Here is a 25,447-nt window from a genome sequence, read left to right on the forward strand (position 1 = left end):
TCCGGTTCAGAGTTCACCGGGGTCCTGACAGCGCGGATTAGAAGAGACAACCGGCCATTACCAACGTTAAAAACGTTTGTTCCGTTTTATTTAGACCACTGTGACGAGTTTGAAACATGTCTGGTAGAGAAGGTGAGAGGTTATTTCATCTGACAGTCATCATTAAATATATATTTGACGACGGGACAATATTCAGCATCGCAGGTTTACTGGATGAATTGTGGCTAACAAGCTAACGGCTGTTAAAGAGCGCGAGCCTGTTAACGTTCTCCTCTTGCACCAAACTACATTTAAAACATGGCATATAAATGTTATTTTTGCTCTCGGGATATATATTCATAAGACAGACTTTGTAGCTGTATCATGTACGAGTCACTGGGATCATCTGGGACATTCGGCATAGAAATAGTCCTCCAACAGCTAATTTATACGAATCTTAATTGACCCTTTTCCTTTCTTTTTGCTCTCGTTAGCAACAGGCAAACCGACGTAGCCAACGCTAATTCTTATATGTGAAACTGACTGACGTTACAGTCGGCTTCTGCTTTCGCTGTGTACATGTTATACTGAGAAGCTGCTCTTCTCTGTTTACCATATTAGCTGATAGGTTATGTATTCAAATAAGCAAAGTAAATAGATTTATCAAAGTAGTACGGCGTGGCGTTCTGGCCACACCAACGCACACAAAGACGCAAATCTGTTTATTTCCACATGGGCTTTTTAAGCAGGTCAGTGAGCTGATATAATATTTGTCTCTTTTTTCCCCCACAGGAGGCAAAAAGAAACCACTGAAGACGCCCAAGAAGCAAACAAAGGAAATGGATGAAGTAAGTTTATTACATTTTTGATTTGTCATTATTTTCATTATGAGTTGAAATAACTATTATATTCTTTCTAAACTCAAATGTCTGTTTATTATTTATATGTGCATGGCGTACATTATTTATTCAGTGAACATTTGCACATTTGTCAATCAGTGTCTTATGCAACCCATTGTCTTCATCTTAAACACTACACAGCTACTCAGTAAATTTATTTCATAATTGTATTGTAAATGTTTGGTTCATATGTTTGCTCTTTGGCTTTGTATGTTTTAGTTATGAAGCAGCAGCACCAAGGCAAATTACTCAAATGTGAAAGCCATGTGACAGTTCATCTGTTTTTGATATCTAATCGTTCAGTCTGTATAAGGTTAAATATTAATTTTAAAAAATCACTATAATTGTTTCACAGAGCCCAAGATGATATTTTCAAATGGCACAAATAATATAAAAATAAAAAAAAACCTGAAACAACATCTCTTTTTGTTGGTTGCTTTTGTTTGTTTTTTTGGGCTCTGAGAACCTTTGATAACATTTGTTATATATTGGAATAAAATTGTAGTCAAAATAAATGTTGGCTGCAGCCCAAACTGAAGAAAACAGCCAGAAGTGATATCATGGAAAGGGTTTAGTCAACAGAATGTGAACTGTGTGTGGCTCTGCAGGATGATATTGCCTTCAAGCAGAAACAAAAGGAAGAGCAGAAGGCTCTGGAGGCGTTGAAGGCCAAAGCTTCAGGAAAAGGACCTCTTGGTAAGACCAGAAAAGCAGACCTGGTGTATATGTCACCCTTAAAATAAAAGTTTCAGATATTCTTTTTTTTAGTCCAATAATACAGTACTCACATGCCATATGTACACTGAAATAGTTCAGTTGGGTGTATGTGTGATGTCAGGGGTTAATGTAAAGTAAAAGTAATTTCAAGGTACATGGACTTGAGTATTTCTATTTCATGCTGCGTTATACGTCTACTTCACTGTAACTCTAACTATTGTACTTTTTATTTCACTACATTTATCTGACAGCATTAGTCACTTTTCAGATAAAGATTATCGATACAAAATGTAATTAACGTGTATTATAAAGTGTTATTATAGATTAAGCAACCCTGCAGTATATACATTTGTTTAAGTTGGCTTCACCCTTACCAGCTGCAACACCATAATAATGTACATATCAACACATAAATTATTATAATCCAGTGATATACTCTATTTTGAAACAGGCCATTCTGCATAGTGAGTACTTTTACTTTTGGTACTCTAAGTATATTTTAATGCTTTATTACTTAACTTGAAATTTCAAATCATAACTTTTAGTTGTAAAAGATAATTATTTAATTTGTAACTTTGATACAATGCCTTGAAAAATATCAACCTTTGATCCAATCTTTGATACTACGGGGAAACTGACATTGAGGGCATACAAGTTAAACATTTTATTAACTTTTCCATGCTTGGAAAACATGATTGTGAAATTCCATGGCTTTTCTAGGTTTTTCATTATCACGGGAACCCTGAAATGTACGAACTCAAAACAAAAAGTGTAGCCACTCTTTTGATCACTGGGACTAATTGGTTGTATTATTATGCACACTTATTTAATTTTACATTCCCTGTCATTTTTTCTCTCCAGGCGGCAGTGGCATTAAGAAATCGGGCAAGAAGTAAGATCTGAATCTGACGACCATGTCTGTCTGCTCCCCGGCCTCGCTTCCTGTGTCTGAGATGTTTGTTTGCTGAGAAGACTACAATTTGTTTTGCTCCGGTACACGTGAACCCCAACACTTAAAATCCGCCCTGGTGTGGACGGCCTCCACCAGTGAAAATGTACAGAAAATTAACTGAATAAATTTGAGAATTTCAAGGACCTGGAATATCTGTTGTCAGTCAGGCTCGGGACACACATCAAAATTCCCTTATGGCATGTACTTATAGGTTTCACACTGTGATATTTGTTGTTGGGGACAGTTCACGCAGTCACACACTGACCAAAATCTTCAAATCCAGTTTAGAAATGAAGGTCCACGGCTTTAGCAGTGGAAAACATTTTGATCTCTACCGTGTTTTGCTTTATGTCCATGTAAAACTTTAACCATCAGCAAACACAAATGATCCCAAGTTTTTTTTTCTTCTTCTGAGTTGTGTTATATTGTAAAGAGGGAGATGATAATAAATTTTTGTAATTACTGTTTGTCATTTTAATTCTTTGTTAGGTGGAAAGAAATCAGTCAAGAATCTCAACATTCAAACACAAGTGATGAAGTGATCCGTTTAAATTCCACCCTATTAACTGTTTCAGACCTCATCATCAATAATTCTCTTTGGTACAATAATCTTTAAGCATTATGGTTGTCACACAGCTTCAGTCACAGCAGGTAGAAGTCACCATTTATAGAGATTTCTTTAGAAAAATCCAATTTTGTGATCAACTTCTGTCTACTGTTAAACTACAGTCACATTGGACTTGATTTACATGTGTGTGAATTGTGTCAGGTTTAAGGTAGTTGTTTTTACATTTATGTTTCCTTGAGGCCTTAAAAGTTTGACTCCTTGACTACATTAGAGGTGGGCAGATTGATAGTATAGATGTGTTTTCATTTTGAGCCATACCAGGCTGACTTGTCAACATGTCCAGAAAAAGGTCTAATGAGGCAAGTCCAGGTAAAAGTAACTAGTGGCATTTAGTCTATGCTGTGTCCTGTTAATGGCTGATACCGCAGCAGAGCTTTGAGGTGAATAATCTGTCACCAGCAGGTGGTTTCAGGTGCACATTCTGTTTCTCATAGCAGCTGCTGCTGGCAGAATTATCACCACCTTATTCCTGAGGTTGCTACTGAAGAAATGATGGTTGCAGCTTCCAGTGAGACAGCAGATGTTGCAGTAAGCTAGTTTAGTCTCATTAACTAGTCCTAATGGCTCCTCTTGATGGCTAACTGCCAACTGCAGCTCTTTTCAAAAGTAATTTGACAATATACAGATATTAAAGACAGATATTTAACCTGTCCAAACACAAAAAATATTGTAACAGGGGAGTTCTACTCTATATGCCCTCATAAATCATAAGCAAAAAAAGTTTTTGATCAGTATATTCTGTTATTTTTTTCTGTTCCTTCCAATGGATGAAAAATCTGAATGCACAGACCACATAATAGTAAAAGTGGCAGGCCTTTTTTCAAAAAACGTTTATTTTTCATGACTAGTTAACTTACATCACTGAAAAAAGTAGTGCTTTAAAACATATTGCATATATTTGTCATCATGTGTCACTATATCCTTAATTTCTGATGTATCTCTAGAAAATAGTATGTTGAAAACTTCCCGAGATGAAAAAAAAAAAAACAAATTATGTTGACTGATTGTGGAATGTGTTACTGTCTATGAAAGAGTCCTAAGAAATCATAAACGAGCTTTAGAAGTAGTAGATGTTTTCTGTAAGCTAGTTAAATAATAAAATATGTTAACAGAGCAAGATCAAAGGAAAACAATCAAAGATGTGAGATGGCAGAGGTGTGATCACGTTATCCCGTTTCAGGTGTAACAGGTGGTGTGTTCCACCTGTTTTATTTCCCAATTGCTCTAGGACAGAGGATTAGCATATTGTTAGCTAACCGTTAGCACTGGAAAACGCTGGTTTCTGGTCAGTGCTGGAAGTCACAGCCATAGGTTAAGGTATATTTGTAGCAAAAAAATTGCACAACAGTAATTGCACTTTACAGAAAAAAACTTTGAACCACAGTGACTACATTGTTTTAACTGGCATCCACATGAGTGTCAGGACCCAAGATTTTCCAGCTGGTTACAATGCAATTTTCCACATTGCATTGTAACCAGTGTTGAGCAGGACGCATTAATAATATATAATATTATATATACTAATATAATATTAATTTTCTCTGTAATGAGTAGTGTAACAAATTACTAATAAAATTTCAGTAATGAAATTGCAGTTACCCCCCAAAACAAATAACTCGTTGCAACTTTATTTTTGTTATCAATCCACGACTGACTTGAAATGCAACGATCAATCACATCCCCAGATTCATTTTCATAATCATCATGCATGTATGTCATCGAGCAGCAAACTTGGATGACAGAAACACTTAACATTCAGGGGCTAGAAATATTTCCATTACTTTGATTTCCTTTCCGAAGACTCTTAACATTGCAAAACCCACAACATTAAAGCTGAAACACCAACATCAACAACCACAGCACAACAATGTGACGCCCGTGGATATACACGCCATGGAGGATAGAACCATAACTGGATTTGAATCATGGACAGCTGCAGACTACAAAGAATTAATGGCAGTTGTGGTTGGATATGTGGCAGATGAAATGTTGCCTTTCTCCACAACTGACTCTGTCTTTCAGACTGATCTTTGGTAAATACCTGTCAAAGGCAACAATAGACCCCATGTAAAAAAAATATTTGCAAGCTATCTAGCCTTAGCTGCACTTAGTGTAGATCACCCTGACATTTACACAGAGGTGCACATGCCAAGTCTGAAGTTTCAGCAGAAAGGACGCAATTAGCTTAGTAATATTTTGGGGGTGGAACTGAAAAGTAATTTAACAAGTAGTGTAACAAATCACTGTTTGCAGGGAGTACTAAGTAAAGTAATGATCCTGTCCAAAAGTGTAACGAATAAGGAGTAATAAATTGCATATTTGGAGGAACAAGCCCAACACTGATTATAATGAGATTATGAATGTTGTTGTCTTTATCCGTCAGTGGTATCAATGTTGTAGCTGATCAGTGTATAGCCCCGTTTCCACTGAGCAGTACAGCACGGTTCAGTTTGGTACGCTTTTTTCCCCCCTCTGTTGGGGTACCCAGCACACAGATCTGGTACTAAAAAGTGGCGCTGTGAACACTGCAGTCTGATTGGTCAATACAGGACGGTCACTCTGCTCAGGGCTGAGTTGTGGCTGGCTTTGAAACTCATGTAACCACTGTTCATACTGTGGAGAGTTTTATTAGTAAACTGGAACTATAAAACGAAAGGATGTTTTGCTGCCTCTTACAGCAGCTGGAGTCTGAGAGAAAAATAAGTCGCTGGGCCGACTGCCTGCGACTTTTAAGGTGGAACATTGACTTGTTATGTTACTCAATGCATCAGCTGACGACGTGAATTCATCAGCACACCTTAAATTTCAATATGACAACTCTGACCACTACTTTAGTTGCAACTGTCTCTCTACACGTTTAGTAATGAGTGGATCTTCAAGCGTTCAAACATTTTTATTAATTGCGATCTGATTATGTGAACTGCATATATTCTAATGCTCAAAAAAAGGTGTTGTGAGCACTGTTCCTGGGGGCTACAGCAACACTAAACCCCTGAGCTTGCCTGAGAAGGAATAAATGCACAAGCCTGCTTTTTTAAATATCCAATTAAGAGAGACTCTCACTGCAGCCAAACAAGGTGCAGACTGATAAAGGAGGAAATACAGTGAGTGACAACAACCCCGCCCACATTTAAGTTTGTGGTCAAAACACTAAGTGGACCTAGAGTCTACAGTAGGTAACATGTCTGAAGGGTTACTTTTGGATTCAGTCGTGGTTATTTGTAACACTCAACCCTGACATGGCTTGGAGCTGCTTTCCACCCAGTTCTGTTTCTTTTATGCTCACTAAACATTCCCTGATTAAAAACAGATGACAAAAATTGCACTTAGTCTACCCTGTGAGAGGACTGCTGAAGACAAAACGCAGCACTTAGTAGAAACACAGAAATCATGAAAAAGTCAGTATGTACTTTAAAGGCCACTTCTGAACCCACACAAACACACATTCAGCTGGGCTTTTCAGGACATATGTAGGACAATAGAACATTAACCATATTCTTAATAATGGGAGGTGGTGGGTGGAGGTTGTGTGCCAGGTGATGGGCTAGGACCATCTCCCAGGAGTCGATCAGCTGAACATTCAGTCCTTTGAACATGGCTCGGAGCACCCTGTTACACTGCCACGAGTGCCAGTCGCTGTTGGATAGCGACACAGAGGGTGTCAAAGCTTTGGGGTTCCCTATCCGGATGACAACCAGTGTGTCTGGAGCCCTGTCCAGCAGCCGCACCACCGCCCTGCGGATGCTCTGCAGCCTCCGGATGTAGATCTCAATGGGGAAAGTGCCGAAGTGAGCCCAGATGCCAAAAACTACCACAGTGTTGCTGCCTCCAATCAAGCCATCTAGTTCATTGGCAATGTAATGAAGCTCGCTGGTTGAAACAGGGACAATACGGATAGGCGGGCCGTGGAAGCGGTACATCACCAAGATGTTGTTTGCATAGTCCAAGGAGATGTAAGGTCCAGCTTTCTTCGGGCTGTGCATGTCAAACTCCTTTAGGCCTTTAGTATTACAGAGGGAACAGATTAAGCTGCAGTCTGAACAAAACCAAACTGTTGTCAAAAATCCCAGTGGATCAGTTACCTGGTAGTGCTGCGTTAAGGTATTCAAACCACTGTCTGACGGTGGAGTCTCCGTACATGTGGACCATCTTGCCTTTCAGACACTGTTCGATGGTAGAGACGTTAAATTCACGAACTGTGGTGCCTTTTAGTGCTCGCCACACACCTTGGTAGTAATATCCAGAGGGTCCGGATGTCACACTGCTGCTCTTCACTTCGGGTTGACCTCGGAGGAAATTAAAGGATAAGAGTGAGGTTATTTTATGTTTTTCTTATTGCCAACAAATCCCATGAAAAGACCAAAACAAAAGGTATAAAGTGATTTTTATGAACCTCTTATGGACTGCCCTTGCTCCTGAGACACTAGATGCACTCCTACAGCAGGGCTTTATAGTGCTGCGTTTAATCGAATCTGTACTTAGGGTGTAGGCTCTACGTAGACGTGTACTCTATGCCTCACTCTTTGTTGTAGACTGACGTGCACCTCCCCAGAAATCTAACCACACATGGCAGCGACGCAGACCTCCTGTTTATTTTTGTAAACTGAAACCATTTCCCTCAGTGGAAACAAAGCTTTTATTTACTTTATCAGACAAGAAACAATAAATTGTTGAGACAATAAACCCCCCCAAAAAAGCATTTTAAGTCTTGTGTACTAGGCCACTAGGTACATTTATGCAATGTAAATGCAAAAGGCTTATGCTAATGACGCTTGCATGTTGTATATGTGGGAAAACGTGTCCATTATGAGACAAATGTTTTGTCAGTGAGTCTAATTTTGTGCTTTTGTTTAATACTGATGCAATTTGTTATTGTATGTTTTAGGTGTGTTTTGAATCAATTAAACTTTAAAACACTCCACACAGTGGCGGAGAAATCCCATCGCCGACCAGTGTTTTGGAGTTGTAACCACAGAGCGACACAGACACAACCACACAAGCAAAAATGCTTGAAAGGGCATCGAGCCAACCATAAATCAGCCTTAACAGCAGGTGCCCCTCTCATGAACTCTTCTCAAATTGGCCTACATACAACTCTCTACTGGAGAACACTATCAAGAGAAGTGTTATGATAGCTTTATTGGTAGTTAAATTAATGTCTTGTAGATGTGGGTGGGGTTTAGGCAGGGTCAGCACTGACGTCACACTTGGGGGTTGGTGGTATTGACTCATGAGCCACACCTGGAGGGAGAGCTAGAGAGGCCTTTGAGCTGAACGGGCACGCCACAAGGAAGGCGCCACATGCAAGACAACTCTGAAGACAATAAGAGACTGAGAAAGCATTTGACACGCCATCACAAATTATTCATGTAAATACTCATTTACTCTGAACAAACACGAAAGAAGTGTGAGCTGGTCGACTGGTTTGACGGAACAGCGACGGGGCAATGTCCAGTGGATTCGCCCGATTGGAGTGAGCTGGTTCCGAGGAGCAAAAGCAGCGGCCTGGCAGTAAGGTCGCACTCACCCAGATAAGTCCAGGTACATTTCTCACATCTAATGCAACACGCAGGGAGAGGCACTAAGTTACAGGCTTGCTAGCCTTAGTTCAGGTTTCACAAGCCAGGTTTAGCATAGCAGCGTAACATAATGTAGCGTGTTTTTTCCACATTTTTTCCCGCCTGTTTCACTGTCAGTATTACAGTTTAGTTATAGTTTTGAATTATTATCATTATTATTATTATTTTTGTTATCATTATTGTTACAGGCAGTGGTGGCAGTAGTTAAAATCATGCTTTACCTTTTTTTTTTGGTAAGACGGTGATACCAGTAGGTCCTGAAGCATGAATGTAGACTTTCAGGTTGACACCACTGCAGAAAAGCACACACAGTCTAATTAAATATGTCTTAGACACACTACAACATGAACGGCATAAATACAAGTACAGAGGACAAAACCATGAAATCATTTTATAAAGTTAAAACTAGAAAAGTCAAGCAGAAAAAAATGGGAAATAACTGCTTCTAAGTTAAACATTACACATAACCTTTCCTCTAAAACTCCATTTGAGTGAGTTAAAGCTGCACTAAGTATTATTTTTTTTTATACAAACAGTGGGTCTCATTCATGAAATGTCAGTTAATCTGTGAGTAGATTTGCACATAAAAACCTTGGTACTAAAAACCTACTCCAGATTCATTAACGTCGCAGAAAACTCGGATTTGATCGTAGGCACTTGTGTATGTTCATGAACGCCAATTAATCATAAATTGACAGCATGCTCCAGCTTGTCAGCAGTTAGCATACATCCCCACCCATGAAGAGCTAGTGACAATGATGGATGTGATAATTACTATGGATAGGTGTGTCCTGTCGACATGCGGACATGGAGGAGACAAAAAAAGAGAGAGAGAGAGAAAAAGAAAACTTTTTTAAAACATTAAGTTATTTTAGGCAAAGTGGGGTTGAAAAAACATTTTATTTTCTTCTGTTATTAGTGATTTGACAGCTGCAGGAGGAGGAAACATGCGCGGCAACGCATAACGGGATGAATAATGTTTAGTTTTAGTTTAGTCATGAACGCCAATTAATCATAAATTGACAGCATGCTCCAGCTTGTCAGCAGTTAGCATACATCCCCACCCATGAAGAGCTAGTGACAATGATGCAAAGAAAGTCCCCTGTCAAAACATCAATGAAATCACATAATAGAGAAAGAAAAAAAACGTTAGGAAAGAAGAAATAGAGGAGGAGAGAGGGAAAAATCAAGACAAATCAAGGTAGCAAATAAAATTATGTGTATGTTAAATTACTCATCACTGGTTCAAGTAGCTACAGTACCTGTACCTGTACATCTGACACTGATCACACCCTTGAATCCCATGAAATCAATGCTGCGCAGATGAACTGCGTGTATTACAATTATCGTCTAACATCATTGCGTCTGATAAATTGGTCTTCTTTGTCATAACGTTATATATGCTACAATAAAACTTAAAGCTGACGCCACAATTAAATCATATCAACACCAAATTGATAGTCTGAATAAAATCATCCTGATATTGAGCTGTGTTAGAAATTAACAGCTGCGCAGAAATATACCTAGTGTCCCTCTTTAAAAACAAAAAGGAAAATCCCTGAAACACCATGAAGTGTAGACATGATAGGCTACTTTCCACATTTCCAGCAGCAAAGCTGTCAATTAGGCCCATTATCTTTAACAGGGATCATTTCCTCCAACAAAAAAAAATGTTGGCACTAATTAATGGTGCTTTTAAGTGTTCGCAAATGATCAGTTTCTTTCTTATGAAGGGGTGGGATGACATTTCGACTTCTTTCCACTCCTATTTGAACAATCTTTTCATTGTCTGTTGTGGTTGCTTTTTCTTTTCTTTTCTTTTCTTTTTTAATGTTCAAAATAAACTTTCAAATCAAAATCAATCAAATTAATTAAACTTCCCGTCATGACTGGGCTGCATTTCTGTCAGCGAAGTCCTTTTTTTCCGAACATCTGATTGGCCAGTGGGTGGTGCTTTTATAGGATCAGATTCAACCCTGAACTTACCCTGCTCCGGAGCAGGATAGCCATTCAGAGTACATTACCATGGTGATCTACCCCGATGAGAACTGAACCGGCTTCATGAGACCGAAAACCCAGGGTTAACCCTGAAGTTACCTCGCTAAGACATTCATCCTGCTTCATGATACAGGCCCCTGCTCCTTATGTAGATATAAACAGCTCATTCTAAGGAAAACACAGTTCTTATTTTCAGGTGATCGTACACTGGACCTTTAAGGTTTCTGAAAAGACCGCATCCAAAATTAAATTAAATTGCAATGAATTTACAAGCAAACATAGATGACTCACATCAAATACTGCCCGGTGTTCTTCATGAATGTAAACTATATTTCAGACTAGTGAGTCGGGTTTGTTTTATTATTAAAAACCTCTAGATTCAATCTTAAACCTTCCATCAATGAGAAACAAAAGTAACACTGGATGTATGTATTTACTAGAGGCCACACAAAATGCCAGTCCTGTCTCTCGGCCCCTCTCACCTTTTAAAGAGCTTAGTTTCATTGGTGTTGATGTTTAGTTTGTTTTCTCCCATGGCGTGGTTGATCCTGGCATCACAGCTCAGGCTCTTTGGTTTGTAACAGAACCAAGGCTCGCCTGTGCGTAGGTCAGTGTAGTTGCACAGCGGCTTGATTGGACGCAGACAGACGTTACACATGGCAGTTTCTAAGAGTGAGCCTGAGCGGAAGAGGCTCCTGAAGTAAAGGCTGTCAGGTCGTTCTCTGTTCAGCCTGTTCAGCACTGCGATAGCCTCACTGGGGTGAACCATTATCACCTAATTGGAGAGAGAACTACAGTTTTTACGAGGCCCGATCAAGTTCAGTCATATCAGTAGAGACAAATACAGAAGTAATAATCTCAAAGATTTCCATTTAAGTAAATGTCTGTCTACTCCTACAGCTTTACATTACATTACATATTATCAATACAAACTGTATATGTGCTGTGTGAGAAGTGAAGTTAACAGGCATATAAACGGTGACTAAAGGGTACGGCCTAAGTGAACAATCACAGATTAAATACAGTACAACCACATTTAACATGATAATTTTTACCTGAACCTGTGCGTCTCCTTCCCAGAGTAAAGAGAACCCAGCAGTGTAGCTCCCATTGAGATGATCGACAACCTGCCCAACCACACCTGCCCCAAGCTTCTGATTGTGCAGCCGGGCGAGTAGGAAGTCCCCCCCAGATTTCCTGGGACAGCCCTGGAAGTCAGCCATTTTGATGGTAACCTCCAGCTGATCCCCCACATGCCACTCTCCTCCTCCCCTCTGTGGGACGATGGTGAAGTTACTGTGAGCTGGATCACTGGTTTTCTCCACAGAAAAGGGAGCTGACAAAAGTGGAGCGTCAGGCCAGGCAATGGTGTCTAGTAGAAAGCGGTTCTCCAAAGCGTCCTCGGAGAACAGTGGCCTGAAGGTGCAAAAGTTGTAATGCATGTCGAGCTCAGTGAAAACTCTTGGGATGATGATGGTGGGGTTCACTGTGTGGTGAAACTGGCAGAGGGTCGAGAGAAGGAGGGCGACAACAGAGTACATTTACATGTTCAACATATTCTAGTTTTTGCCCTTATTCCCAAAAAGACAATATCCTACTAAGCTGTTTGCATGGCAAATGAAAAATTAATATTCCACTAATATTTCCAATTACATTTAGCTGTGTATACTCCAATTAACGGGCCCTAACATGTCATTTATCTTGTCAAAATATGGATAAGTAGAACAGCTGAAGCCACTTCACATTTTGCGTCTTTGCATCAAAATAGGATTTTTCAGCTTCCTACTGCTGATGGACTTGTTCAACCATGCGAACACATCCTCCCTCCCTCCATTCCTTCCTTCACCCACCTTCTTGAATGTGATGATGATGATGATGATGATGATGATGCAACATGTCCAAAAGCCTGTTGATATCCAAGTCTTTCGTAATGTTTAAAAGTAAATGTGTTTCTTCTTACAATCAGAAATGTGGGCTTTTCTGTTGGGCATGCAGTTCTACACCAGCCTTGCAAACTGTTGACGAGTTGGTTTGTGTACGTTAGAGAGCTGACCATACAAAGGTGAGAGGCTATGTGTTGCTAACTGTGGTTAAAACCCTCAAATTGAGACGCATATTCCAAATGCACTGTGTGCATTTCCAAAGAATGCACTGTAATAATTACACCGGCATATCCCACATGTTTAAATCGCATTGTGAGGACAAACAATAGGACCCATTAACTATGTAAATGTGGTCTTGAGAAAAAAAAAAACATTTGCAGGCCTTTTTTTTTTTTTTTTTTTAGAATTGTTTAAAGTGATGTTGTAAATTTGCAACAGTGGATTTTACAGGGTTAAAACTATATATTTGTGATCCATTTGTAAAGCTGTACATTTTTAGTAAGAATAAATGCAGCTGTCAGCACGTCAAGGTGCAGGACTGAAATGGCAAATACCATTTAACTGCACTTACTTGCAGCAAGGAACGTTACTGTTGCTGAGCCGCATTGAAACACATATAAAAAAAACACAAAACAATATTTAACATTACAAATAGGGTCCAGCCTTCAAACGGTCCCACTAAAACCAAGTGCTCACCTTCAGAACTTCAATGTTGCGTTGCACAAAGATTAGGACACCCACAACCAGAAAGAGGAAAATGGCAACGTACTCTCTTCTCGTACAAGCTCTGGCCTTCGTAGTAGTCTTCATCTTCTGTTGCAGTGTAGCACTGTGGTGACTTCTTCTGCTGGAGGATTAAAAGATAAAAACAAAAAAAAAAAGACAAAGGTGTAACTGACACTTTGTTAAACTAAAGAATATCACTTGCTAAAATCTGTGAAATCCTCTTGATACGAATGACAAGACATTAGACTTTCAGGTCACGAAACCATTATGACTGTTTAATCATCAACCATAGCCAGAAGGATGTCTGACTCTTTTACAGTTTAACATGAAGAATGTAAATGTTTGAAACAGCTACATTAAGATACGGCAGTCTTTCCATCCTGACAGCACACTTTGCAAAATTACCCTTACAACAAGTTGCACAAATGTCTCTTATCACTTCCATTAAAGACGCAGAGTTGTAATATCCAGCACAGCTTTACCTACTTACATTTCAGAACTCCTGACCCCCTCTCCTGCTCCAGGATCCCTAAGATCAGAGAACCACATGTTGTTAAAAGTACCCCAGTCCAGGCCTAAAACAAAGGGCGAGCTTGCTTTTACTATTTAAGCCCCAAAGTTATGGAACAAAGTTCCCCTTAACATCAAATCAGCTGAGTCAGTTCCCCAGTTTAAAAAGCTGTTAAAAACCCACTTGTACAGAATGGCATTTTTATAACATTGAAAGATTTTGTATGTGTGTGTGAATATGAAGCCTTTATGTGTATGTATGGACATATATGTATAAGTATATATATATTATATTTTTTGTAACTATAGTTGAGAGAAGTGCTATAGAAATAAAGTTCATTATTCATCATTATTATTCAGAGGGGCAGGAGTAGAGAAGAGAAAAAGTTTGAAGACAGAAAACTCCAGCAACACTCCCAGTATGCAAAACACCACATTTAAGCTTGTGGCCTTCAACAGGGTCACCGTAAAATACACAAGAAATCTAGAAATATAAAAGATAACCAAGATTCTGTAACTGTATCGCCTATTTATCGCTTAAAATGTCTTCATTAACAAATTTTAGCGCACTGTTTGGCTGAAATATGACAATCTGTGAAGAAGCGGGCACCATACCATTTACTGTATTGTAAAAACAGGCTGGAGAAAGAGTTAAAACGATAAAACTAAGCATTTCTGATAAAAAAAAAAAAAAATGAAGCAAGACATTGTTACTGCGTTGCCTAATCCTCTCCTAAAATGTTTTCAGCGGTATATTTTATCTTACCGTTTGTCATTCGAGACTGCTTATCACCGGCCGGCCGCCATTTTGTTTCCTACGGAAAACCGGAAAACAGGCAAGTTTGCGTTATGTCACTCTTCTCTTTTTGAGTTAATGACGGTTGGCAAACTACCTTTGAGGCGCATTACCGCCACCTACCGGACCTGAGTGTGGGGTAGCAGATTGGCAGAAAACAAAACAAACAAAAAATGACTAAATTCTCTCTGTTAATCCTGTTGCTCTTAAACCGTTAAATAGAAGCTTATGTTTATCCCTTGATCTCTTTCCAAGTAGATTTTATTAGTACATGTTTGACTCTTTCCAGGGTGTTACAGTGTGTACACAGCCCGGTAGGATACTTGCCTATTCTATGGAGAGTGTCATTTAATCCAGTGTGTCCTATCGTCAGACAGATTGGGCTCACACTCTGTAATGTACCAGCACCTGCATGTTTTTGAATCCTGTAAAATGTCTTCCTGTGTCACTGACGTCTCAATATTCCTGCCAGGTTTTATACATGCAGTCTTTTATGATAATTTTGACCTCTGATTTGCAATTAACAACTTGGAAAGTAATGTCCCACAAATTAAAAAACGAAACAAAAAAGATTTTTTAAAAATAGGGGAAAAAAGAAAGAATATAACTTATTACATAAACTTATTGAAATTATTCTACAGAATTATCAATCAATCAATTTTATTTATAAAACCCAATATCACAAATGACACTTTGCCTCAGAGGGCTTTACAGCATAGGACATCCCTCTGTCCATAGGAACCTTGCAGCAGATAAGGAAAAACTCCCCCCCAAAAAACTTTAATGGGGAAAAAATGGTAGGATAGACATGCAGCAGATAACATACAGAACTGATCAACATAATAAATTAACAGTAATCCATATGACAAAATGATACAGAAAGAGAGACACAGAGAGAGAAGCAGGACAGGTAATTGTGGTACATTATGTTGTAGGTATATATTAATATATGATATTAGAGATATATATGATATGATATGAGTATACGTATGTGACAATAATCATGTGTGTATAATAACAGTAGAAGGATGACTAATGATAACAGCAGCAGCAGGAGGCATCAGGCAGGACCACGGCAGCAGCACAACCACGCCACACCATCCAGGCACCGCTGTGATACGAGTTAACCTGCCAGACAGTGGAGCACAAAGGCTCCGGAGAAGAAACCGATTTAGTGACATGCAGTAGAGCCGAGTTGGTGACATGCAGTAACAGGACGTGAGTGTTAGCAAAGGAGAGAGAGAGAAGGTGCTCAGTGCATGATAGGAGGTCCCCCGGCAGACTAGGCCTAAGTCAGCCTAACTAGGGGCTGGTACAAGGCAAGCCTGAGCCAGCCCTAACTATAAGCTTTATCAAAGAGGAAAGTCTTAAGTCTAGTATTAAATGTGGAGATGGTGTCTGCCTCCCAGACCGCAGGAGAAATGTGATCTCGCCTCTTAGTTCCTGTTAGTCCACGTGCCGCTGCATTCTGAATTAGCTGGAGAGTTTTTAAAGACTTATTACTGATCATAGGGAGTTACAGTAATCCAGCCTAGAGGTAACAAAAGCGTGGACCAATTTTTCTGCATCTTTTCGGGTCAGGATAGGCCTAATTTTCGCAATATTACACAGATGAAAAAACACAGTCTGTGAGGATTGTTCTAAATGAGAATTAAAAGACAAATCTTGGTCAAATGTTACTCCGAGGTTTCTTATGGTAGTGCGAGCGGCCAGAGCAATGCCATCCAGAGAAACTATATCCTCAGTTTCTGAGGTGCTTGGAGCCGAGAACAATAATTCATTCATTCATTCATTCATTCATTCATCTTCTAACCACTTCATCCTCTTGAGGGTCGTGGGGGGGGCTGGAGCCTATCCCAGCTACATTGGGCGAGAGGCAGGGTACACCCTGGACAGGTCGCCAGACTATCGCAGGGCTGACACATAGAGACAAACAACCATTCACGCTCACATTCACACCTACGGACAATTTAGAGTCACCAATTAACCTAGTCCCCAATCTGCATGTCTTTGGACTGTGGGAGGAAGCCGGAGTGCCCGGAGAGAACCCACACTGACACGGGGAGAACATGCAAACTCCGCACAGAACAATAATTATAATAATTAGAATTTTAAGCATTTTTTTTTAGGTCATTTCCTTGTTTGTTTTTAACTTTCTTTCTTTCTGTCATTCTTTTCTTTACTAATTTTCTTGTTTTGAATTTTCTCTTTTATTAATTTCTTGCAAACTTTGGGGGTCATTTCCTCTTTTGTAGCCTACTTCCCATGTTTTTGAAACAAATAAAACCAGTTTGCTCAGGTTTCAAAGGGTTAATATGGAGAGTATTGGTTACTCAGGCAGAGGGAATCTCCCGATTGACATGTGTAGCTTTGTCTGTTGTATCTGGATAACGAAGTTCTTAATGACATTTACAAAATGCTCTTCAATTTCATATGAAAAAGTATTGTCACTTAAAGAAATCTGTCTTCATTAATGCTGATAAAAGCGGTGGGAAAAATTCTTGGATTCTCATACTCTAAATAATACATTTAAGATAAATTGGTTGAAACAAAAATCCTACCTCCATTTGGGACATTATACTCTCCATATACTATCAAAGCTTGATGGTTTAAATTTCCTTCTTGATTCATGACTACATTAGTGATAGAATCCCTGTTAAAATGCCTGCTTTTCATCACCAGGCCTTCTTGTCACAGACTCTTATCTACAAACACAACTTTTCACCTCATGATTTTTATATATGGAAACTATATTTGTCAATTTTATTTATCATTTAAAGTTTCTGCTGAGTATTTGTGAATGTTATCTCTGAGTTATTTTTATTTACTGTTATTTCTAATGGTTCCTGTGGAAATTATCTTGCTGCACATCGCCTCTGTTGTACCTCCTGGGTTTCCGTAGCTCCTCCTGTCTGTCCTTCACAGTGCTGTTTTGCATTGCTGGGGTTAAGTGGCATTAAAAAATGACAGAACCAGGAGTAAACTTGATCAGTGTCTTCAAAGGGACCTATCCTTAAAGGACAGAAGGCTACTCTCTATAGCAGATATGCTATCTCCTTAGATGTTGATTTAAATAAATAGTTAAGAAACTGACCAACTGCTCTAAAACTTTATTTGGAAGGAAAAAAACCTCATCATATAAAAAACTGAACACATTCAAGATCAGTTTTATTATCAGATTAGACACCATTTAACATCTGATTTCTGGTGTAAAATGTTGTTATTCTGGATGTTTACGAGCAGAGGTGCAGTAATAGGTGTCCAGATGGTAATTAATGTGCCATATTGTCTTCTACAGGTGTGTTTTAGTTTGTTTATTGTAATAATTGCTGTCTCTGTTAAGTTTCCACCCCACACGCACTTTTATACTCTGCCCACCAGGTGTCAGTGTTTTTTCATTTTGAATGTAGTTTTTCTTGGTTTTAAGGAAATTTATTGTTCAAAAAGTTGTTCAGCTGAATTTTAGTAGCTCCTTGATAATAATGTGTATATAATGTGATGTCACACTGTTGTATTTGGACAATGTTGTTGGACAGTGCTGTTTTGCTTTGCTGGGGGAGCAGAGGTGCAGAAATAGGTGTCCATAAGGCCATTAATGTGCCATATTGTCTTCTGTGGGAGTGAATAAAAGCCAGAAAATGATATCTTCAAGTCGTCATCTGTCCATGCCTCATCCACACATGATAAAAAGCCTATTTTATATAAACACAAATTTCCTCTTTAAACTATACTGGTTTCACAATAATGTTGTCCATGTTGCTCAGTTACTGAATAAGGATGATCTTCTTTATTCTTATGATGTTTTTGTCAGAATATAATATACCTGTATCACCAGGGAGTAATGAAAAAGTCTTTGGTACAGTACTCTCTGTAGTCTGTGTGCTGTTTAAATCTCACCCAAATTTCCCACACTTATCCTTGTTACCTCCATCGGACATATCAGTGGTCAAAACTAGTTTTTCCAGTAATTCTAGTAATAACAAAAGATTAACAAGACCTCTGTTTCAAAGGGATACTATTACTTTTCCGTATGTGATCTCATACTGGAATGAAGTTATTCTATTATCCAACTGTGCAATATTTTTTTAGATTAATTTGACGTACAATGCACATAACTGTACATATGTCTTATGTTTAATTATATTGTTGTTTTATTCTAATGATGTATATTGTAGTTACATTTTCACACTTACAGCCTCAGCACAGTGACGATTATTTTTGATATTTTAATTTCTATATCTTAAGCACTAGTGTTAAACACAGTAGCATAATGCACAATTTATTTTTATTTTAATGCACATTTCATTTCTGTTTCATTGCTTTATATTTACACACTTTTATATCCTACTCTTATTCTTACTTTATATAATTCTCTATTCTTTACATCTGAGCAACCGTAACAAATCACAATTTCCCCTCAGAGATCAATGAAGTATTTCTAATTCTGATTTGCAGATGAGATGGACTGGAAGACAGTCTGGCTTTTACACAACGATACCTAATCACCAGTACAGTTAAAGAAATTTGTTTTAAACTAATTCATAAACTCTATCCTGCTAATGACTGTGTTAAAAAAGATTTAAGCAAGACACTTATGTGAACTGTAGTTTCTGCTTTGAATGTACCAAAACTGTTGTGCATTTATTTTGGTATCACCCCTCTGTAAGCACTTCTGGCTTAACATGTGATTTCATCTCTAAAAATATGAATGAAGGTTTTGTCTTGTTATGAAGGAATGTGTTGTTTGGTCTCCTGGAAAGTAACACATAAGAAAAACCTCAACAAACATGCGTGATAAAATCTTATCATTATACATGTAAATTCACAGGTTGAAAACCATGCTTTTCACAATAAATTCAAGCACTACATTCTTTCAATTCAACACGCTCAAAAACAAAAAGCTATCGAAGCTGTAACTGCTTGTAAGATGTTGAATATATGCATATAGATCCCCCCCAACTTTGTCTGTTAGCAGATGATACTACAATTTTTCTGAAAAGTTTAATTCAGGTTCCAAAAGCAGTGGCTTGTATAATATTTTGGGTTTAAAGATGAATTTGAATAAATGTTTAATTGCTAGATGGCACGGTGATGCAGTGGTTAGCATTGTAACCTCACAGCAAGAGGGTTCCTGGTTCAAACCTGGGGTGGTGGAGCCCCTTTGTGTGGAGCTTGCATGTCCCCCTGTCAGTGTGGGTTTTCTGCGGGCACTCCAGCTTCCTCCCACAATCCAAAATTGGGTGTGACTGTGAGCGTGAATGGTTGTCTGCCTCTATGTGTCAGCCCTGTGACAATCTGGCAACATGTCCAGGGGGTGCCCCAACCCTTGCCCAACGCAGTGGCGCCCGCAGAGATTTGTCATAGGAGGGGCCATTGAAAATCTTGAAAATCAAAACCGATGACTGAATTTGAAAAATTCTGTTATAAAGGAAGCTGAAAAGTTTATCAGAGACAATTCATCCTTTCCCCTAAAACATTTTTACAACTTAATATTCATTTCAGATGACACAATACTGACTGGAAATGAGCCTTTAAAGTTTAGAGACACAACACTTAAGTCTACAAGTAATTTCAACACAGCTTTATTCAGCTGTGCCTCTTTGTGGTAACAGCATTTTTGTCTTTGTACAAAATGAAAAACATAAAAGGTGATAATACACATACTCACGGAAAACACACATCTTTATAGTAACCTATTTACATGTCTTTTCTGCTTTTGGCTATTTGTTAGGATATTGTCTTTTCAGAAAAGCTTTATTCACCTATTGTTGTGTCTTTTCGCAAACCCTCCTGCTTCCTGCGTCTCTCCTGCTTTAATTTTTCCCGTACAGAAATAGATATGAAGATGTCGAACTTGGACTTTCTCTTTATCCTCTGAAAACTGACACAGCACTGCAGTGATTAAAAAGCTAACTCTACAACGGTCCGTTACTTTAGCTAATCTGATGAAAGCGAAAGTAAGCTGAGTAATACCACATCCATACATCAACGCGCTAAAAACGAACAGTTCACTTAATACACACATTTAAACAAAAATAAATGAAAAACCAACTCACCAGTTTACACTAGGCTACTCTCCACGGGTGTCTCTTCCTCCAGTTGTTGTGTAGGCAAACTAACGGTGCGGTACCTGTCAGTGACGCATTGTTTGATGCTGCGTTCACTGATAATCGGAAAAGGCAGGTGCATTCGCTAACGCGTGGACACCAGAGTTTCAATTGTTGAACCAACTACTTATCACACCTGATGGGGGGCAATGTTATTCCAGGTCCTCCCGCAATACGATTTCAATTTTGACACAGTTTTTAGCAGACAAAATTGAAATTAAAGTCATGGTTGATGGGAGATATTTTTGTATTTGGCAGGGTTCTGGTATCAAAAACAGGCGGAATCTCTCCATCAGTCTGTGTCATTGTCTCTCAATGTCCCAACACGTTACCAAGAAGTTGGATAAGATTCTGTATGATTGTAGCTATTTGAAAGAAATAGCCCATTAGTAGTTGTGTCTTCTTTTGAGAAGACATGCCATGCTATCATTTTATTTGATATTTATTTTATTTATTTTATCTGCTAAGTATGTCTTTCATGTTACCACCTCTCTCTGGCAGAGACTTTTTCAGTGCCCTGGAATCTAAATGATGAGATATCATGTTTGAAGTCATTTAAATGTATTGCTCCAGCAGTAGCAGTTTTGGTAAATGATGCGATATATAGCATGTCATAATGGATTTGGGAATCTCAAAAAACAGTTTATGGTATTCAATGCTGAACATTTGAATGATTTATGATAGCTTCAAGGCCGATGTGTTCGTTCATAAGATCAACATTTTTTGTAAATAATCTTGTGTTTTTCTTGCTCCCTTGTTCTTTGTAGGTTAGCATATGTCACACATGGTGCACAGGCTGTTGTTTATTTCTGAGAAATACACCAACGGCTAATTAATTCCTCCACACCTGTGCACACCTGTGAAGTGGGCGAAGTAGTTTCTATTTAAGCTCAGTGTTGGAAATAATGGTGTTGAACACGGAAACGTTAGTGTAAATAATGAACTGTGAGGCTGAAACAGCAGTGTGCAGGACTGTTCAAAGACTCAAATAATATGATGTGCTGAAATGTTTAGGAAAAGGTCTAGTGATGCAAGTTATGGTAAAGCCTGCATCCTTTAGCCGTCAGAAACCAATGGCTTCAGTAGTACATGTTGTGGCCTGTTAATAGCTGCGATGCTTAACGGTGACTAATTACCCCAGAGATTTAGACGAACATCCTGTTGTCAACAACCACTAATGGCAGAGCTCGAAAGCAACTGCTGCGGAACTGACAGTGACTATGTTTACATGCACAAACTGTTACAGTTGTTGCCCTTATTCTGAAAAAGACAACATTCCTACTAGGCTGTTTATATGGATAATACAAATGACAATTCCACTAGGCTATAATACTCCTGTTTACATGTAGCTGTGCATACCCCAATTAACACGCCCTAACATGTTGTTTTTCATGTCAAAACATGGAAAAGTCGAGCCACTTATCATTTTGCCTCTTTGCATCAAAATAGGATTTTTTTTTAAAGTTTCCTACCGTTGGTGGATTTGTTGGGCCGTGCGAGCACAGTGTTTAAAAGTAGGTCTACGTCTTCCTTTGTGCCTGCATTTCTATACCAGCTTGGCAAACTGTTGTTAAGGTGGTGTGTGTAGGCTACAGTCTCTCCATGACAACAAATGGAGCTGACTGTAAACAGATAATTCAATTCAATTTAATTTCATTAATAAAGCCCGTATTATATATCACAATTTGCCTTAGAGGGCTTTACAGCATACGACATCCCTCTGTCCTTAGACACTCACAGCGGATATGGAAAAACTATCCCAGAGAAGAATCTTTACAGGACCAAAAAAAAAAAAAAAGGTGGAAACTTCAGGAAGAGAAAACTGAGGAGAGATCCCTCCACCCTCCCTCCTGTACAGTCATCCATATGACAAAATGATACATTGAGAGAGACAGAGAGATGTAGGCAAACAGTAATGACTATAGCTACAATAACATTAATTTTAGTAATGACATGATAATATTAATAAAAGTATTTTGGAAGTATATATTAATATATAATAGTATAGGAGCCATCTATGGTGTAAAATGTGTGTAGGTTGCCAATTTGTCCTGTAGGGGTCACTGTATTGTCATGGTGTCTGCTAATGTAGGTGGGAACCATTCACTCATTGAGAGACACACATAGTTTTTTGAACTGCAGCGCCAGGCCACGTTAAGTGTGGTGTATGCTGCTCTTTGTATTGGTGAAAGTTTGTGTATTTGAAAGGTATATGAACACAGATTCATGAATGATTCTTTAAGACTACAACATGAATGATGCAAAGAAGAAGAAGGCGAGCGTGTCAATTAGTCAGTAGTCTGTATATGCAGCCCTTCAGTGGTTTTAAGTTTAGGCTTAGCTGTAATAGATAGTATATGTATGTGACAATAATAATTATATGTGTATAATAATAGTAGAAGTATGACTAATAATAACAGCAGCAGTAGCAGACATCAGGCATGACCACAGCAGCTGCACAACGAAAACCCATGATCCAGGTGCAGCCTATTTTCGAGGGAACCTTTGAGACAGTGGAGCACAAAGGCTCCAGAGAAGAGGCCGAGTTAGTGACATGCAGAAACAGGACCTCACAGGAATGTTAAAAATGAAGAAGAACCAACTTTTCACAATCTGACAGCAAAAGAGAGAAGGACAGAAGGGGCTCGGTGTATCATGGGAGGTCCCTTGGCAGACTAGGAACATACGTATATCAGCCTAAGTAGGGGCCGGTCCGAGGAGAGCCTGAGCCTGCCAGACGGTGTCTGCCTCCCGAACCGAAACAGGAAGATGGTTCCACAGAAGAGGAGCCTGATAGCTGAAGGCTCTCGTTTCTACTTTTGGAGACTTTAGGAACCACAAGTAACCCTGCATTCTCAGAGCGCAGTGTTCTGGTGGGATAGATGGGCACTAAGAGCTCTCTACAACATGACGGAGCCTGACCATTTAGAGCTTTGTAAGTTAGGAGTAGGGGCGGCACGGTGGTGTGGTGGTTAGCACTCTCGCCTCACAGCAAGAGGGTTGCCGGTTCGATCCCGGGCGTGGGAGCCCTTCTGTGCGAAGTTTGCATGTTCTCCCCGTGTCCGGTTCTCTCCGGGCACTCTGGCTTCCTCCCACAGTCCAAAGACATGCAGATTGGGGACTAGGTTAACTGGTAACTCTAAATTGTCCATAGGTGTGAATGTGAGCGTGAATGGTTGTTTGTCTCTATGTGTCAGCCCTGCGATAGTCTGGCGACCTGTCCAAGGTGTACCCTGCCTCTTGCCCGATGTAGCTGGGATAGGCTCCAGCCCCCCCGCGACCCTCAAGAGGATGAAGCGGTTAGAATGAAGTTAGGAGTAGGAGTTAGGAGTAGTTCTGGATTTTACAGTGAAGCTAAGAGGCAGAGCAATGCCATCCAGAGAAACTATATCCTCAGATAGAGAGTTTCTGGGCTATTTGGGGCCAAGAACAGTAACTTCAGCTTTGTCTGAATTTAACATAATGAAATTGGAGCTCATCCAGGTTTTTATGTCTTTAAGACATGCTTGAAGTTAACTGATCTGTTTCTTCTGGCTGTAGCGATAGATATAATTGTGTATCATCTGCATAACAATGGAAGTTTACAGAGTGATTTCTAATGATGTTACCTAAGGGAAGCATATATAAAGTGAACAGAATTGGTCCAAGCACAGAACCTTGTGAAACTTTGTAACTAACATTAGTATGCATAGATGAGTCATCATTAACATGAACAAACTGAACTTAATCTGATAAATATGATTTAAACTAGCTTTAGTGCAGAACCTTTTAGGCCAATTAAATGTTCCAGTCTCTGTAGCAGCATTTGAAAGTCAGTTGTGTCAAATCTAATAAAACAAGTACAGAGACGAGTCCTTTGTCAGAAGCAATCAGAGGATTATTTAACTCGTGCGTCTCTGTGCTACAGTATGATGCACTTTAAATCCTAAATCTTACTGAAAATCCTCAAATAGATTATTACCCTGGAGAAAGTCACACAGCTGGTTTGCAACTACTTTCTCAAGGATCTGTGAAAGAAAGGGAAGATTAGATATGTGTCCACAGTTGGTGAACGGCTCTGGATCTGGAGTTTTTTAGGTTTAATTACAGCTAATTTAAAGGACTGTGGTACATCGCCTGTTAATTAAGACTTATAACATCTTGTCAGAAGAATATGCATAGACTGAATCACCATAACCTCATGCTAACAACAACAATCACTTCTGGGAAGACAACTGTGATTTCATTTCAACTGAAGAGATATGTGAATCTGGCAAACTTGTTTATTTCTGGTGTCATTTTCAGCTGAAACTCCTGTATAGTTAAACACAGTTTTCCGAACTGTCTGACATTTCTGCTGTGCTTATTTTATGTAGTGTTTCTTTGCTAGCATCTTTGATAAACCAAATCTACCAGCATGGAAGCCACAGCAAAACGTAGCATTTTTAAGTCACTTGAAATAATCCACCTTAAAAAAATCAGTATCAGTTTAGGTGTGCGCTATATTTGGAATATTTTCTCCACTTTACCTTACACAGTAATCTATCAAGGCAGCGGCAGACCAGCAGTTTCTGCCTCTGATAGAATCAGTTTTTATCAGTGGAGTCTGTTGGCTTTAAGGAAACCGCCTTTAGTTTCCTGTCAGAAAGGGCTATGTGACAGCACCATAAAGCAGTGAAAATATTCCAAATATA

General features: G+C 39.1%; 2 protein-coding genes across 9 annotated transcripts; one reads left to right on the forward strand and one right to left on the reverse strand.

Annotated features, from left to right (window-relative positions):
- Position 1: 1 nt before the first annotated feature.
- tma7 (translation machinery associated 7 homolog) lies at positions 2–3,010 on the forward strand. Its single transcript, XM_049594201.1, has 4 exons — positions 2–132; positions 772–827; positions 1,487–1,574; positions 2,457–3,010. Exons 1-4 carry the CDS (start codon positions 117–119, stop codon positions 2,489–2,491), a joined length of 195 nt encoding a protein of 64 aa, XP_049450158.1. The 5' UTR covers positions 2–116; the 3' UTR covers positions 2,492–3,010.
- LOC125899230 (NXPE family member 3-like) lies at positions 2,528–22,343 on the reverse strand. Of its 8 annotated transcripts, none has more exons than XM_049593553.1 (9): positions 22,247–22,343; positions 14,638–14,686; positions 13,852–13,890; positions 13,332–13,482; positions 11,808–12,251; positions 11,235–11,527; positions 8,976–9,046; positions 7,258–7,461; positions 2,528–7,175 (listed from the first exon to the last, which is right to left on the reverse strand). In XM_049593553.1, the coding sequence occupies exons 4-9, from the start codon at positions 13,443–13,445 to the stop codon at positions 6,622–6,624; spliced, it is 1,680 nt and encodes a 559-aa protein (XP_049449510.1). In that variant the 5' UTR covers positions 13,446–13,482; positions 13,852–13,890; positions 14,638–14,686; positions 22,247–22,343; the 3' UTR covers positions 2,528–6,621. The 8 variants fall into 8 exon arrangements, with proteins under 8 accessions (XP_049449510.1, XP_049449853.1, XP_049449771.1 ...); XM_049593896.1 differs by lacking the exon at positions 22,247–22,343 and adding an exon at positions 20,724–20,817 and having other exon boundaries at positions 11,808–12,168; positions 13,405–13,479; XM_049593814.1 differs by lacking the exon at positions 22,247–22,343 and adding an exon at positions 20,724–20,817 and having other exon boundaries at positions 11,808–12,168; positions 13,405–13,482.
- Positions 22,344–25,447: the final 3,104 nt, after the last annotated feature.

Source organism: Epinephelus fuscoguttatus, linkage group LG1, assembly GCF_011397635.1.
Source record: "Epinephelus fuscoguttatus linkage group LG1, E.fuscoguttatus.final_Chr_v1".
Classification (NCBI taxonomy): Eukaryota; Metazoa; Chordata; class Actinopteri; order Perciformes; family Serranidae; genus Epinephelus; species Epinephelus fuscoguttatus.